At 36.4% G+C, this 16537-nt stretch overlaps 1 protein-coding gene across 1 annotated transcript in view; it reads right to left on the bottom strand.

Moving 5' to 3' along the window:
* LOC150102075 (uncharacterized protein CG3556-like) overlaps positions 1 to 16537 on the bottom strand; it is a 55795-nt gene that overhangs the window by 29097 nt on the left and 10161 nt on the right. Inside the window, exons 2-3 of the mRNA XM_090400145.1 lie at positions 6431 to 7213; positions 1267 to 1489 (exon numbers count right to left, since the gene is read on the bottom strand). Of these exons, the coding sequence (XP_090256271.1) occupies positions 1267 to 1489; positions 6431 to 7213 (1006 nt within the window). The remainder of the gene's footprint in view (positions 1 to 1266; positions 1490 to 6430; positions 7214 to 16537) is intronic.

Consider the following 16537-nt stretch of genomic DNA (forward strand, 5'->3'; position numbering starts at 1 on the left):
GTTTCAGAGGAGCTACGTGTGACATTTTTTAATTGTCGTCAAATTCTTGGCGTCAAAATAAATAGGAAATATTTTTCAACACATTCTAATCAACTGAAATACAATATTAACAAAGTAGATAAAACAGAGGAAAAAAGTAAATACGAGACTGAATTAAAACAAAAAATTGAAAAACGTGCCACTGAAAGAGATGCAAACATTAAACACATCCGATTAAGGAAAGCACAAAAGATTCAGCTGAAAACTCAGTTGACATTCGGAGTAAAATGAAACGAAAAAAATGGTTACGAAGAATGCGATTGACGCTAAAGAGAAGGAAATAAAGATAGAAATAATTAGCGTCATGAGCCACCTGATATTCATGTTTCTCGGAGATTGAATTTAAAGCTTTTGTTAAAGAAATACCATCAGTAAGAAATATCACATAAAATAATAAATTTAATCATCACCGTCTTCAGGAGCTGATATGGGCTAATAGAATTAGATATGGATCTTTAGAAGCAGCTTCTTCACTCTATCTATTTAACTGACCTTCAGAAAAATGTCTGAGAAACTGTAAAAGATAACACAAGCAGAACAGTAATATTAGACTATGCAAATGATATCTCAATTCGTTGGAAAAAAATTCTGAAGACAGCATAATATTTAGAAAACCATAACTGCTGTTGAAGAAACTAGGATTACAATAAAACCGAATTTTAGAAGTACGTAGAAACAACAATAATATCTTTGAATTAGAAAATGAGAATTCCTTTAAATTCTTGGATTACTTGAGATAATAAAATTTGTAGAGAAATAGTAGCTTGAATACATGCTTCTTCCATGGAGCATTTGAAAATAGCAAATCTTTAGAAAAGTCTTTGGACCTGTAAGAAATAACACAAAAGGCGAACCAGAGAAGAAGACACAATCAAGAACTACTTGCACACTCGATCGCCGCTACCTAATTGAGGAAATCAGAGTTTGAGATAGCTTGGACATGTGGAAGGATTAATTAGAAGAAAATGGCCAAACAAGCATTTAAGATGAGTCGATGGTAAGCGACCAAGAGTAAGATGATGGCAAAGTTGGGAGTAACATCCCGAAAGACTTAGCTGAGACGGGAATCTTGAACTGAACCAGAAGAGCTCAATATAGAAAAGTAGAAGAGGTTGATGCAGAAGAGAAATATAGGCGTTCAATAAGCTAGAGTAAAAGTAACAAGAAATCATTTTCTTCTTAACTCCACCCACAAAAGTACTTTAAAAGAATAGTAGATTTACTTACTTTAACAATGCCAAAGCCACGTCCACTTCCAGGGTTTTGATCATCACGTAATTGTCTACTTCTCTGGAAACGCGACGATCTTTACTGGCCAAGTAGAGAGCTACCAAAGCTCGCGGAGTGTCTGCTCCCCATCCCAAATAGGGATGCTTTTGAGAGATAACCCACTTTTCGGCCTGGTATCGAGCTGCTTGAATGTACTCCCAGAGATTTTCCGATATTAGTGCTGCAGAAAGATGAATATTTTTGGAACATGATCCTTGGTAAGCAGATGAATCTAATTTTTATTTTCACAATGAACAAAAGTAAATGTGTTTTAGTAGATTCAGCATTTTAATCTTCAGGTCTGTTGCCTTTATTTTCAGCAACTGCATTTTTTTTTAAATATTCAATTGTTCATAACTGGTATTTTTTTAATATCCAGTTGAACCTTTTTACTCAGTAATTTTTAGAATTACTGTTTTCACATGACTTAATCTGATTGTAATCTGACCAGTTTATACAAGCATTTAACATTTTTAAGTAAAAAATAAAATAAAATAAAAAAATCTACTAAGGCTTTTTATTCCTCAAAGGGCGAGGACGTGCTACCGGCCAAGACGTCTATAGACGTCCACGTTATAATGGATGCGAAGTGCTTATTAAAATTATAATACCATTGTTACAACAATGAAATATATGATGGATACGAAGCGTATGCGGATGCGTATTTGATCCATAACGGCCGGTAAGGTGGTTAAGTCCTAACTTTATTATTTAAAATTAATTATGGGCGCTCGTTTCACCATAAGCGATATCCAGATTTCTAAATGAGAAAGTGCTTTTTCATGTTTCCTAACCCATTGCCAATGGTGCGTTTTTTAACGTTAAAAAAAGAAGACAGCGTAAATCAGGATTAGCTTTTCACACATCAAACACGAACCAGCAAGTAGTTAGGCAAGAAACAGAAAATGCTATGTACTGATCACAGCTATTTTTCAAGGAAGTTCAAGGAGGGCCTCTGAAATTCTGTTGATCCCCATACAATGTAACAAAAATCAAGGCTTAACCCTACACCAAGTTTGGTCTGCTCTCATCAAAACTCTGACAACGTGGGGTATGACAGCGCCATGCCACAGAACGTGACAGCAACAACTATCATTGTTTTAACGCTTTCATAGTAATTAATACAACGGTGTTTCATTTCTGGTCACTTGTTTGCATGCATTCTGTAAAGTTCTGATAATATCTGCTATGTGTAAGTAATTATTATAAGTTTAAGTAATTATTATAAGTTTTGGTAACTCTGATGGTGGAAGTCCGACGACTTACGAACGTTGTTGGGTTATCATGATCATCATCACCAGCCATTGTCGATCCATTGCTGGATGAAGGCCTTTCCAAGATTACTCTAAATCTGTCTGTCCATGGCTCTCCTTTCCCACGTCACCCCTGCAAATCTGATGATATCATCAATCCACCGTGATTTAGGTCAACGTCGTGGTCATTTTTCTCTGATGGAATCCAATCCAGTACTTCTTTTGTCCATTGTTGATCTTGTCTTCGAGAAATATGCCCAGCCCATTGCCACTTTAGATGTTTCACTTTTCCTATGATGTTAGAGACTCTGGTTTGATTTCTTATCCATGTATTTCTTTTGTGGTCCAGTCTTGTGATACCAAGCATACCTCTTTCCATAATAAATTGTGTTGTTCTTAATTTTTGAATTTCCTTTGCCTTTAGTGTTCATGTTTCACAGCCATATATCAGTATAGGAAGAATACATTAGTTCAAAACTTTTATGTTTTGGTAGTTGGGTTTTGAATATTGAATGTAATTTTTCGAATGCTTTCCACCCAAGCATTCGTGCGTCTTTTAATTTCGTCATGATATTTTGTTCCATTGATACCTGTTGTCCTAAGTATTTTTGGGTTATGTTGTTTATTTTGTTAAATTTGTTATATGTTTATCGTCTTTATTTCAAATTCTATATCGTAAATAATATTATGATATGAAGTAATAGTTCAAGTGACCATACCACCTGAGAAAAGCTCTGCTAACGTATTCCTGGGTGCTGACAAAGTCAAGTTCTTTCCTAATATCCTCATGTTTAATATGATATTGCCATGGATGCCATCTCTTCACTGCCCTAACGTTTCTCAGGGCTCTCATATCTACGGTCGCTAGTCTTTGGTCAAGTGTTTTATTTCTAATCCCGCTCTCAGATCTATAAGTTAAGACTGGTTTGAACACTGCCTTGTATACAGCTAATTTAGTGTTTTGACTAATTTCTCTCTTATTCCATATAAATTTATTCAAGTTCACCTGTACGAGACCAACATTGCTTATGCTGTTCCATATTTAATTTGCCATCTTTATTAAAAATCGTGCCAGAAGTATTTTACTAGTTCTGTTCCCCATTCAGGATGCATCCCATGTTTTAATATTCCTGCTTATTTTCATAGTCGTTGTCTTTTTATTGCTGATTTTCAAATCAAATTAGTTATAGCAGTCATTCAATTTAGTAAAAGAATGGGTGGACCTTTTTGGATTTATTTAGAAGTATAAAATAATCTACATAAGGTCAAGAGCTCAACACCTTTTGTTTCTGTACCAGGTTTACTGCCACTGCACATCATACTGCATTATTGTCTTATACCTGTTTTTACATCAAACCATCTTTCTGAATCTCCTTCAATTTTAACCTGTTAGCTTATAATCTACTCGACTGTTGTCCTTGTGTGCTCCCGATGATAGTGGCTGCATTTGATGTGATTTTGTTTGTCCATACCTGCTACTGCCCGCCAGCCTTTTCTTTAAAATAAACGGCTGGGTGTTCTTCTTTACACTTTCGTTCTCAACATCTCTGGCCAGCTGTAATGACAATAAACCCACCTGTCTTTGTTGAAATTCTTGATCAGTTTATTATAAATATTATACAGGAGCCTATATTTGCATAACCAGACACAACTTTTGTTATGGGATACTGTTAGTGGAGTCTTTTGCTTTTCAACGGGCATTATTATATTTTATCTCATTGATTAAATGAGATTAAAAAAAAAATGAAAAATGAGAATTAAATCAAAAGTGAAAAAATCAAATGAAAAAAATAATCAAAACATACTTATCTAACTTGAAACGGGTAACCACTAAAAGTGTTATTATTATCATTGAGAAGCCATCCATGGTACTAATCGTATTAATGTACATGGTGCCAGCCTGTTGGCCAAGTGCTTCATGTACCAGCTCTCCAACCAGCGAGATTCGAACCAACCTGTGGTTCCAATCCCACCGTGAGGCATATTCATGACTGGTTTTAGTAACCGTTTGTGACTAGATGATCCAATAATGGTTATTTCACTGCCTCCGCTTATTGGAGGCATGAAGTGACTTGAAAAGTCTATATTTAATCTCTACAACACGTTTCTCGGATTATATAAAAAAATACCAAAATAAATAAAAATAAAAGATGATAAAAATTAATTACCCCCACCATAGTATTAATATACTATAAATTTACAACCATTCTTCAGTGTGAAGGGATATACATCTGCTGGACATATCATGTAATTTTATCCCTAAGTTCATGATGGTTTGAAGGGGAAGGCTCCTGGTGGAATACCCATTCCTTCAACATACCCGAAACGAAGGCATCAAATGATGTGAGATCAGGAGAATGCGAAGGATACAGGAATTCTGTGAACTTCGAAGTGGGGCTCCCGGGGAAGTGTTTTGATAAATAGACTCTAGAATCACGTGATGTGTGACAGCAGAGCCCAATTACGCCATGGCCGGAAACCGCACACCATGTGGTGACCCTCTCGCTGTGAAGAGGTTTCCCTTGGACGAATTCAGGTCTCGAAAAAAAAAGAAAGCTGTAGGTTCGTCTGTTTACATGGCCGCTTAGATGGAAATGCGCTTCTTCCGAGAACCAGACGTCATGGAGGAATGACACTGCTCCTTGGGTCACGCTTACGGAAACGACGAACAAACTGCTCTCAAACATGTCCTAGGCTTGGACCATTTGCTCGACCAACTCCGTATGAAGGAAAATAACGCTCAGCAATAAACACATTTTCTTCCAGTTGTTTTTAATTAGTTGATTTAATTCATTTTTCAATATTAATAAAAATTTAAATTCTGTTTATTAAAATATGATGATAAAATTTTAAAATGAAGTAATCAAAATGAATTTAAATTAAAACATATTCATAGAAATGTAGAAATAATATTCAAAATATTATTTCAAATAAATTAAAAAAATAGAAAAGAAATTTAGAAATAAAATAATTGGATGAGGGATATGGTCAGTCTAAAGAATAGGCGTGTGCCTTCGTGTACTTTTCTAAAATCCATTACTTCATAGAGAGCATATTGTACGAAGGGGGATGGACATATCATGTTACTTTTTGGATTTTGCTAAGGCTTTTGAGAGATTACAGCATGGTAGACTGTTGCATTAATTATACAATATTGAGTTTGGGTTATAAAATATCAACGTGGATATGAGGGATGGCTTACTGACAATCTCAAAAGTGGTATAAGGGAAGCGAGTCTGCAAGAATCTAGGTGACTAGTGAGGTATCACAAAACATTAGGAAGTATTTGACAGGCAACATACAGCTATTTGCTGATTAAAGAAAAGATAGGCAGGATGATCAGGAATGCTGCTAATATGCAGCACTTGCAGAATGATTTGAATAGGCTGGAATTGTGGGCATAGGAAAATGACTATCCATTCAGAGTTAGTAAATGTAAAGTCATTCACTTTTGCGTCATTAGATATCCAATGTCTTATGATATTGCTGGGATTATTCTAGAAGAAACTGATCAGACTATGGATATTGGAGTGTTAGTAGGTGGAAGGTTGATGTTCAGGGACTATGTAGCAAAGACTACAAATACAAATTAAAAGAAAATTGCAATGCTGAAACGAACTTTAACATGTAAAGTTAAGGATGTCAGTTTGCATCTTTACAAAGCCTTGATAAAAGCTCACTTGATTATTATACGCAGGTCTGGTCTGCTTGTTTTCGTTGTGATTCTGAAACAGTGAAAAAAGTGCAAAGGAGAATGTTGAAATGATAACAGGATTGTGAAATACAGATTGAAAATTTCTAGACTGCAGACACTAGCAAAGAGGAGAAAGATAATAATAATGATAAAAATAATTTTTTTGTAAACTTACTTTTTTTTTTATCCCCAGGTCTCCTTGTGGTGAACCACTGATCATAGGCTGTTGTTTGCCACCTAGGTCGCTCTGTGGTTTGCCACCAAGGTCGTTCTGTGGTTTGCCACCATGGTCGTTCTGTGGTTTGCCACCATGGTCGTTCTGTGGTTTGCCACCATGGTCGTTCTGTGGTTTGCCACCATGGTCGTTCTGTGGTTTTCCACCAAGGTCGTTCTGTGGTTTGCCACCGAGGTCGTTCTGTGGTTTGCCACCTAGGTCGTTCTGTGGTTTCCCACCATGGTCGTTCTGTAGTTTGCCACCATGGTCGTTCTGTGGTTTGCCACCATGGTCGTCCTGTTGTTTGCCACCATGGTCGTTCTGTTGTTTGCCACCATGGTCGTTCTGTTGTTTGCCACCGAGGTCGTTCTGTGGTTTGCCACCAAGGTCGTTCTGTAGTTTGCCACCATGGTCGTTCTGTTGTTTGCCACCGAGGTCGATCTGTGGTTTGCCACCAAGATCTTGATGTTGTTTGCCACCACGGTCGTTCTGACGATTGTTCTGTTGTATTCCACGACGGTCGTCCAGTAGTTTGTAAGGAGGGTCGCTGTGTTGTTTGCCACCACGGTTTACTCGTTCTTGACCACCAAGTACGATTTTCATTGTCCTGAGAATGCTCATCTGTTGTCTGCAAATCATCGCTATCAGTTGTTCCCCACTGTAGTTTTGAAGCAGGACTTCCAGTATTCAATGCTGAAGGGTCGGGTGTTGCTGTCTCCCACGAGTTGCTATCTGTAGCTCTACCTGTAAGGGAGTTATTGGAATTACTTCAAATATAATACAAGCTAATTAAAAGAAATGTTATATGCAGAAAGCCTTATGCTCGCCTAAAGGTCTAAGTGTTAAACTCCTACTCTAAAAAATTAAAGAAGAAAATACGAATTTCTTCGGAATTTTTAAACGTTTAGGCCAACATGAATCACACAACTTTCAGTGGAGTTTTTCTACGTGTGCTGAGCCAATGGCTGACAGGTAAAAATGTGTGTATAGTCCCATGGGGTTGGAAGTCGAAGTTTTGAACTGAGGTAGCTTTAGATATACGACCAACAAAAAAAATCCTAAAAGAGAAAAGTTTTAGCTTAAATGGCTTAATATGTTTATGAATTTTCCCAAATAATTTCTTTTCTTTGAAACGGTAAAAGATATTTGCGCTTTTCTTTATTGTATAAGGCATAAAACGAATATATCTCCTCCTGAAATTCTACTCTGTCTTTTAGAGTTATAGTTCACCCACCATTTCTAGATCCCTTCTTGGCTTGGTGCCAAGAATAGTCGATTCATGCTGAGGGGAGAAAGAAATGAAGGATGTACCAATTGGTCGCCAACATGCGAAATCAGGTGCTTTCTTGTCAGTCGCTGTACTAGTACAGCGATTTTTGTTGTTCTCTTTTTGCATTATTTTTTTATTATTAATTTGTATGATGGATCCAGTACAGCCAACAAGTTCTATTGTTACACGTTTCAGTAGCTCTTGCAAAAGATTATTGAATAATGTGCTGACATTCTGCGAAAAAGAATCGTCAGAAGGCCGTCTTCTTGTTCCCCTTTCTCAAGTCATAAAACGTGCAAGTGCAATTGCAGGCGTATCGGGGTCGACTGTTAAAAGAATTCGTAGGGAATCAAAAGGTGAAGGTAAGCCAAAATTTAAATCTCCTAAAAAAAAAAAAAAGGCGCCAGAGAAAGAAAACCATCGAAACCGTAGCTTTGAATGCTTTTGATGTAGACCTTATAAGAAGAGCTATTCACGAATTTTACGTGGTCGAGAAAAGAGTGCCAACTGTCCCGAAATTGATTCCTGTGCATAAAGAAAAAATTAATTTTCCTTGGAAAAGAGAAACTTTAAGGAAAATACTTCATGAAATCGGATTTTGTTTTAAAAAGTCCCAGAATAAAAGGAAACTTATCATGGAGCGAAGTGACATTGTTTTATGTAGAACGCAGTATTTGCACGTATTAACACTCTACGTACATTTTTCCAACTGTTATACAAGCAAAATAGTTACACTTTAAAAACAGCAATGTTCGTAAAAGAAAAGCTAAATTTTCCGACCTGTAATAATAAACAAGCTCAGTTTGTTTATTATTACATCCCAGAAGACAGACTGATTACCCTATTATCGGAATGGATTCTCCTTTTTCTGACATGCGCAGAAGTGTCGAGGGACCTCAAATCGGTGGGCGAACTATACCGATAAAGTTTGAGGCGAAAAAATTTGGCTTTTAGTTTTTAAGACATTCTTTGCAGTCTTCTGTTAGAAGTAATTGCATTTGCAGAGTTCGACATTCCTTGTGAACAAAAGGAATTAAAAATTAGGTTATTATTATTATTATTATTATTATTATTATTATTATTATTATTATTATTATTATTATTATTATTATTATTATTATTATTGTTGTTGTTGTTGTTGTTGTTGAAGAGGGCGCTGTGTAGGCATACGAACGGTTGCATGGTCGTATCGCTGGTCCCTTTTTTATACTTTTAATGTGGTTCTAACTCCTGTTTTTAATTTAAAAGTGTCATAAAGTAACTCTACTTGTCACGCTGAAGACAGTGACATATAATTCATCGAAATCGGCCAAGTGGAATCCAAAATCTGAGTGTGGTGCTAAAAATTCAAGCGTACACCGCGGTTGCTAACGAGTATAGAACAAAGGACGTCGCCATCTTTGTAGCTGTCCAAAGGAAGAAAGGTGAGTCATGAAGCGCAACAAGTGTCAGAAGGAATTGCCGTCCGATGGATGTTATATTTCCTGCAGGAAATGCCATAGGAATCTTCACTTTACATGTTCCAAACTTTCAGAAACAACCTGGCAACGCAAATCCAATGCCAAACGAGAAGAATGGAAGTGCCAGAACTGTAGAGAGAACAAAGAAACGCCACCACCCACGACGCAAATGATTACGACGGAGGCAGAATCGGACGATGAACTGAACAGACAACAAAACACCGGTGAGTCGTATAATTTGAGTTCCGTAAATTTATTACTAGAAAAAGGTTTAGAAAATATAAAAGCCAGCTTGGTAGATCTTGTCCAAGAACTATTTGATAAACAGAATAAGGAAATAACAAAAAAAATTAGCGAAAATGAAGAGTTTGTTCAATTTAATAATTCAAAAGTCGAAGAAGTCTTACAAAACGGTAAAAGACATTAAAACCAGCATTAACGCATTAACTGACAGCAGCACAAATTGATAAAAGACACATCGGAACTCCGTCAAGAATTTAATTCCCAGAAACTAAAATACGAAGTTTTAAACCAACAACAACATAAAGAAGACCTTGTCATAAACGGTCTTCCAGAAACTGGATCCACAGAAAATCTTAGAGACGTAGTCTTAAAGTTAGGTCATGCAATTGACATCCCCTTACAGCATAATGATATTCAGACCATAAATCGTTTTCCCAGGAAGAACAGAAAACAAGGCTCGCCACGACCTGCACCAGTCATAGTTCGTCTGACAAGCAAGGCTACAAGCGACAATCTCATAAAAGCCAGCAGACTGAAAAAACCAGTAGTCAAGGATTTAAATGCATCGCAAGACAATACGCCAATCTTTCTATCTGAGTATTTAACACCTTTCAATCAGAATATTTTGTACCAAGCAAGAAAAGAAAAAAAGTATAAATTTTTATGGATCAAAGACGGCAAAATATTCTTGAGAAAGTCACAGACTTCAAAGTCTATACAAATAAAAAGATTGGAAGATATAGACAGGTTGCCAGAGTGAAACAAAAGACTCCAACTTAGTTCAATAAGAAGATCTCAACACACAAAAATGAATATAAACCATAAGATAGATGCAATTACACCAGAATACATCAGTAATTGTACTTTCGAATCTCTTGATGCATGGAAACAAAACACAGTACAAGCGAGAGGTCTCTCAATCTTGCATATTAACATCAGAAGCATCCGAAAACATTGGTTATTATTACAGGCTTATGTGAGGAATTACACTGATATTGTTGATATATTGATTCTTACAGAAGTATCCATAACTAATGACGAAGCGACTGCATTCCAAATTCCAGGCTTCCAACAACATAGATCATGCCGCCAAACAAAAAGAGAGGGTGGAATATTAATATTTATCAAACAAAAAGTAATAGCAAAAGAAACGGCCTATAAGTTTGAGCATGCTGAAACCCTCTGCCTGGAAATCATTAATACCACGAATACACAGCATCCCATAATACTAAATGCTATTTACAGGCCACCAAACCTAAACATGATAAAATTCTTACACGAACAATATTGCTGGCTTTCAAGCCAAGAAATATGCTCAACCGAACACCTAATGATAATTGGCGACATAAACATAAATATTGCAAATGAAAACCAGAACAACACTGTACAATACCTAGACACACTATCCATGTATAATCTAATACCAACAATAACATCATGTACTAGAGAAGAAAAATTCGGAAATAACATCACTGCCTCCTGTCTAGATCATATAAACGTCCGAGCACAACCAAATAGTTACACTGCATCAGTCATAAAGTGCAAAGTAGCAGACCATTACTTCACCGCTCTAAACCTGCACACCAAGACAATACCCATGCAATGTCCCACAGAAGAAAAGCGACAGAAAACAATAATAGACGAAGAAATAGTCAACCAGGAAATAAGAAAAACAGACTGAGAACACCTGGCATCAGATTCAGCAGATATCTTATACAACAACATTAAACTCACACTGGAGGAAATATATAAGAAAGCTACAAAGAAAGTCCGAATTCAATCAAAAACAACACAAAATCCTTGGATAACACAAAACTTAATCCTCGAAATACACAGAAAGGACGCTTTATGGAAAGAATTAAAGCGATATCCAAATAACACAGCTTTAAAAACTGAATATAAGATAACAAGGAATCGCCTTACAATACAAATCAGAAATGGAAAAATAAGCTACTACAGAGACAAACTAACCTCCGCACAAAACAACATGAAACAAACCTGGCATCTGATTAATGAGATGCTAGATTTTGTTCCCAACACCACCGCCTCCAAAACCATAACACACAGCTTCATGAAAGACGCAAAACCTATCCAACAACTAGCAAATGACTTTAACCAATACTTTGCAGACTCCATCGAAGACCTGCACAGAAATATTCCCCCATTCACAAAACGAGACCCTCCACTTGGACCGCAATCAAAACAGACATTATGGTTCCCAACCATAAAAAAAGCAGAACTTCTCTCAGCAATACATCAAATCAAACCAAACAAAGGCCCAGGAATAGATGGTATCAGACCTAAAGATATAAAGCACCATGCAACTAGTTTAAGTCCTATCCTACTAAAACTAATAAATAAAATATTTAAAACAGGACAGATACCAAGTATGCTAAAGACCGCCATAATCACACCCATATACAAACAAGGAAAAAGAAATTTAATCAGCAATTACAGACCCATAGCAACATTACCAATTATCAATCAAATTATGGAGCGGATCATACTGAAGAAACTCACAGAATACACGGAGATCTTTCATATTATCCCCAAAACTCAATATGGTTTTCAGAAAAATAAGGGAACAACATCTCTCTTGGAAGACTTTACAGACGTAATTAATACCGCCTTAGACAAAAACAAAATTGCCATGGTAGTCTTTATAGATCTAACTAAAGCATTCGACACACTTACACATCAAACCTTGTTAGAAAAGCTGAGGCATGTTGGAATAGACGGGCCTCTTCACAGGTGGTTTACAAACTACCTCCAAAATAGAAAGCATATCACACGTATCGGATCAAACCGAAGCAGAGAGCTACCAGTAGCCTGTGTAGTGCTGAATTAATGATATTCAGAAATCCACTGACTTGACCAGTTGATAACAAATATATAACCATCCAACATCCACTTTCCAACATAAAAAACACACAGAACAGCAAAACCACTACAATCACTCAGGTTGAAACAATACGATACCTTGGAATTTACTTCGATGCAGATATGAACTGGAATAGCCACATAAACCATCTACACAACAAACTCCGAACAATAAGTGGCAAACTCTACAGGTTAAAAGACATAGTTCCCATACGCCTAAAAACACTAATATACAAAGCACTATGCCAAAATATACTAACATACGCTATAACAACGTATACTTTCTGCGCACCCTACAAATTAAATAGATTAATGTCGCTACAGTACAAAATGACAAAACTGATCTTTTGGGAACAAAGAGAAAATCACGACCTTATAAACATTGCAATATCAGAACACAAAATACTGACAGCAAAACATTTACACTATGCAGCCTTGCTAAAACATTATTTCGATGCCAACTACAGGACAGTTAGAAATACATACCGTATAACAAGACCTCAGGCTACTAATTATATCACATATAAATACAATAATCACTAAAACGCGAAACTTCTACATCCCAGACATGATAACAAATTACCTTTTGAATACAGGAACCTTACAAACTACAATAGCCTGAAAAGAGCTCTAAGGACATACTATGAACATGAAACACGCACCCAAAATACCATACAAACTTAATGAACCACAATATATTCGCTGAGGCTTCCAGTTCAGCGACGCATTAGTACATTCCAAGTTATTGTGTGTGTGTGTGTGTGTGTGTGTGTGTGTGTGTGTGTGTGTGTGTGTGTGTGTGTGTGTGTGTGTGTGTTGTGTGTGCTTGTGTGTGTGCTTGTGTGTGTGAGTGAGCGTCCGCGAATTTCTCAATCATAATTTCGTAGCTTCCCAACACAGAAAAAAAAAAAAAAAAAAAACCAATACATAATAACCAACTGGTGTCATCCTGAGATAAACTTACATATAAGCTTCGAGGATGAAAGCAAAGAAATTAGTTCTCATCCAAGATGTATCATATGTAACCAAATGCATGTAATGTACGTATCACATGAAAACCAATGTATGTAATGTATGTATTATATGTAAACCAATGTATGTAATGTATGTATTATATGTAAACCAATGTCGGTAATGTAAATATCACATGTAAACAAATGTAAGTAATGTATCATATGTAAACAAATGCATGCAATGTACGTATCACATGAAAACCAATGTATGTAATGTATGTATTATATGTAAACCAATGTATGTAATGTATGTATTATATGTAAACCAATGTCGGTAATGTAAATATCACATGTAAACAAATGTAAGTAATGTATCATATGTAAACAAATGCATGCAATGTACGTATCACATGAAAACCAATGTATGTAATGTATGTATTATATGTAAACAATGTACGTAATGTAAATATCACATGTAAACAAATATAAGTAATGTATCATATGTAAACAAATGTATGTAATGTATATAATAACTGTAACAAATGTATGCAATGTAAAAAAAATATTATTATTATTATTATTATTATTATTATTATTATTATTATTATTATATGCATGTATGTAATTTATGACAAATAAAATGTTAAAAAAAATTACTATTATTATAAGGGCACCTCCATGGAGTCTGAAGATGCGTCGTGAGAGACCCAAGGTATCCGCGAAATCTATCATACCTTTCCTTGACAAGCACTCACAACTGACTCTGGCAAACCATTCCACTCATTCACAACTCTCCAAGAAAAAATTCTCGTCCTAACACCCCTACTGACCACACTTTTGTTCAACTTCCATGTATGATCCACTTGTTCTGGTCCTTCTAGCCAAGTGCTGAAACATTTCCCATGCATGAATCCTATGAAATCCTTTAAGCAACTTAGATGTTTCTGTCATATCTCCTCTTTTTCTCCTATCAACCAACTTCTGCAGTCAACACACCTTCAATCTATCCTCATAGGGCACATTCCACAGGCCACTCGCCGTCTGGTCACTTGCCTCTTAATACTCTCCACGGATCCACATCCCAAGAAACCCAAGGGACCAGACCTGAACACTAATCCAGATGTGGTCGCATCAAGGCGTAATAAAGAGAAATAATAACTTCCTTATCTCTACACGTTAATGCGTTCTTCAATAGCCAAGCAATGTTATAGCAATATATCCTCTAAACTTTAACACTCCGTCTACTACCACCCCTTAAATCTCTATCTTCTTCTATTTCCTGGAGCACAGTGCTATCAATACGATACACAACTTGTAATCTGTTTATCCGAAGATGCATAAATTTGCATTTCTCTACATTAAACTGACAGCCTGTTTAAATCATCCTACAAGCTCTCCACATTGCCTTGATATTACTCGATTTAATTTTGCATCATCAGCAAACAACTAAATATTTCCTTTCAGGTTATTTCCTATATCATTTATGTACAAATTATACAGCAATCGTCCCAGCACTGAATTCTGCGGCACACGATTCGTGACGTGTTTTCTCCTCGCTTCTGCCCCTCCATATACCACTTTTTGGTATATATCCAGCAGCCACCCTCTTATTCACTAGTTAAGTGAATAAGAGGGAGAGAACGTATCCGTCTCCATTTGTTCTAATTTGCATAACAGAGTTCCAATGTGGTATTCTATTAAATGCCTTTGCAAAATCTATCAAAATAAACGTGTAGCCATTTCCTTAATCCAGCTCAGCTCTATTATAAAAAGTTAGTAAATTACTAAAGCATGACAGACTCCCACAAAGCCATGTTAGCCCTCATACAGTATCATATTTTTATTTACCCATTCTTGAATTCTCTTTTTGACCAATTTTTCCAATACTTTTAGCACCATTCCTGAGATACTGATTGGTCTATAATTTGCTACTGTAGTCTTAGAATCTCCCTTATGCAAAATAATTATTTTCCATCTTTCCACCCCCTTTGAACTCTACAGAGCAGTAACTTAAAATAAACAGGCTAGTGAGGAGCATTGCCAGTTCCCTTGCCAGTTCTCCCAAACCCCACACTGATATCCAATCTAATCTCACAGATGTATTTACATTGAGATTCTTCAATATCCAAAGAACCTCTAGTTCATCCTCCTCTGTTCTCACAGTGTCTGTCATATAGCTTAAAGCAGTAACCTCACTAAGAAGATATGCTTGCAAAGTGGTCACTGAGTAACTCAACTATTTTATCCGCTTCTGTCTCCTCGTGACCATCACTCCTTAAGATTGATCTTGCACAGTCATTCTTACTCTTACTTGCCACATAACGAAAGAACTCTTTGGGATTTCCTTTGGCCTACTCGGCTAAATGCTTCTCATAATCTGATTTTTGACTTCCTTGCCATGCTGGTCACCTTTCTTGCCTGAGCCTTGTACTGTTCATAAGTTTGCTGGTCACCTTTCGCTTTATATACCTGCCACAGCATTTTCTTCTTCAGCAGCTCGTTGTTAATGATGTTACTCATTAATTCAACTCCTATCTGATTAACCCTTCTTACCTTAAGTATAAAATTTAATACTGCTTCCTCTAGGTGATTTTTAACTATATCCCTTGCTACTAACATTTTTACCATACATTGTTTTATGCCATGGTACTGATTTATGCTTCTTTCCAAACTTGTCCTAATAACCTGCAGTGTAGTTCCACATATAACCCTTCGTGACAGAATATTCTTCATGTTGACAATCTCCCAAATCTCCAACAGCAGCATGGTCACTCTCACCAATGGGAGGCGATGTGGTCACATTGGATATGAACAGCTCTTCTGATCCTATGATCAGGCGCAATACTATTCCAGTCTTCCATTAAGTAATTCTTCTTAATGGAAGACTGGAATTCTCTTCCATTAAGTAATTCTCGGTCTAGGTGTATAAATTCTATTTCCTTCCTGCCATGTGATCTTTCTTCCTTCCTATCTATATCTCCATAGTAGAAGTCCGTCATATAATCACACGACCTGTACTCATTGTACTAATTTAGGGATGCATGTCTTCCAGATCATCTGTAAAACTCCCTGGCTTATAGTAATAATGGAATAAATTGAATCAACTAAGTTTGGATAAAAATTCCAACCAATGTACTTTGCATTCTATTTCCAAACCGGTATGGTTTTATTCATCTACTTTTATCTTATTAGTTTCTGAGTGTGTGATGTCTTCATTGCACTTATACAGCATCAGAGTGCCAGTCATAGACTGTAAAGGCGA

This window comes from Typopeltis vanoorti, chromosome 11, assembly GCF_054136105.1.
Source record: "Typopeltis vanoorti isolate ZY-2024b chromosome 11, IOZ_Tvanoo_1.0, whole genome shotgun sequence".
Classification (NCBI taxonomy): domain Eukaryota; kingdom Metazoa; phylum Arthropoda; class Arachnida; order Uropygi; family Thelyphonidae; genus Typopeltis; species Typopeltis vanoorti.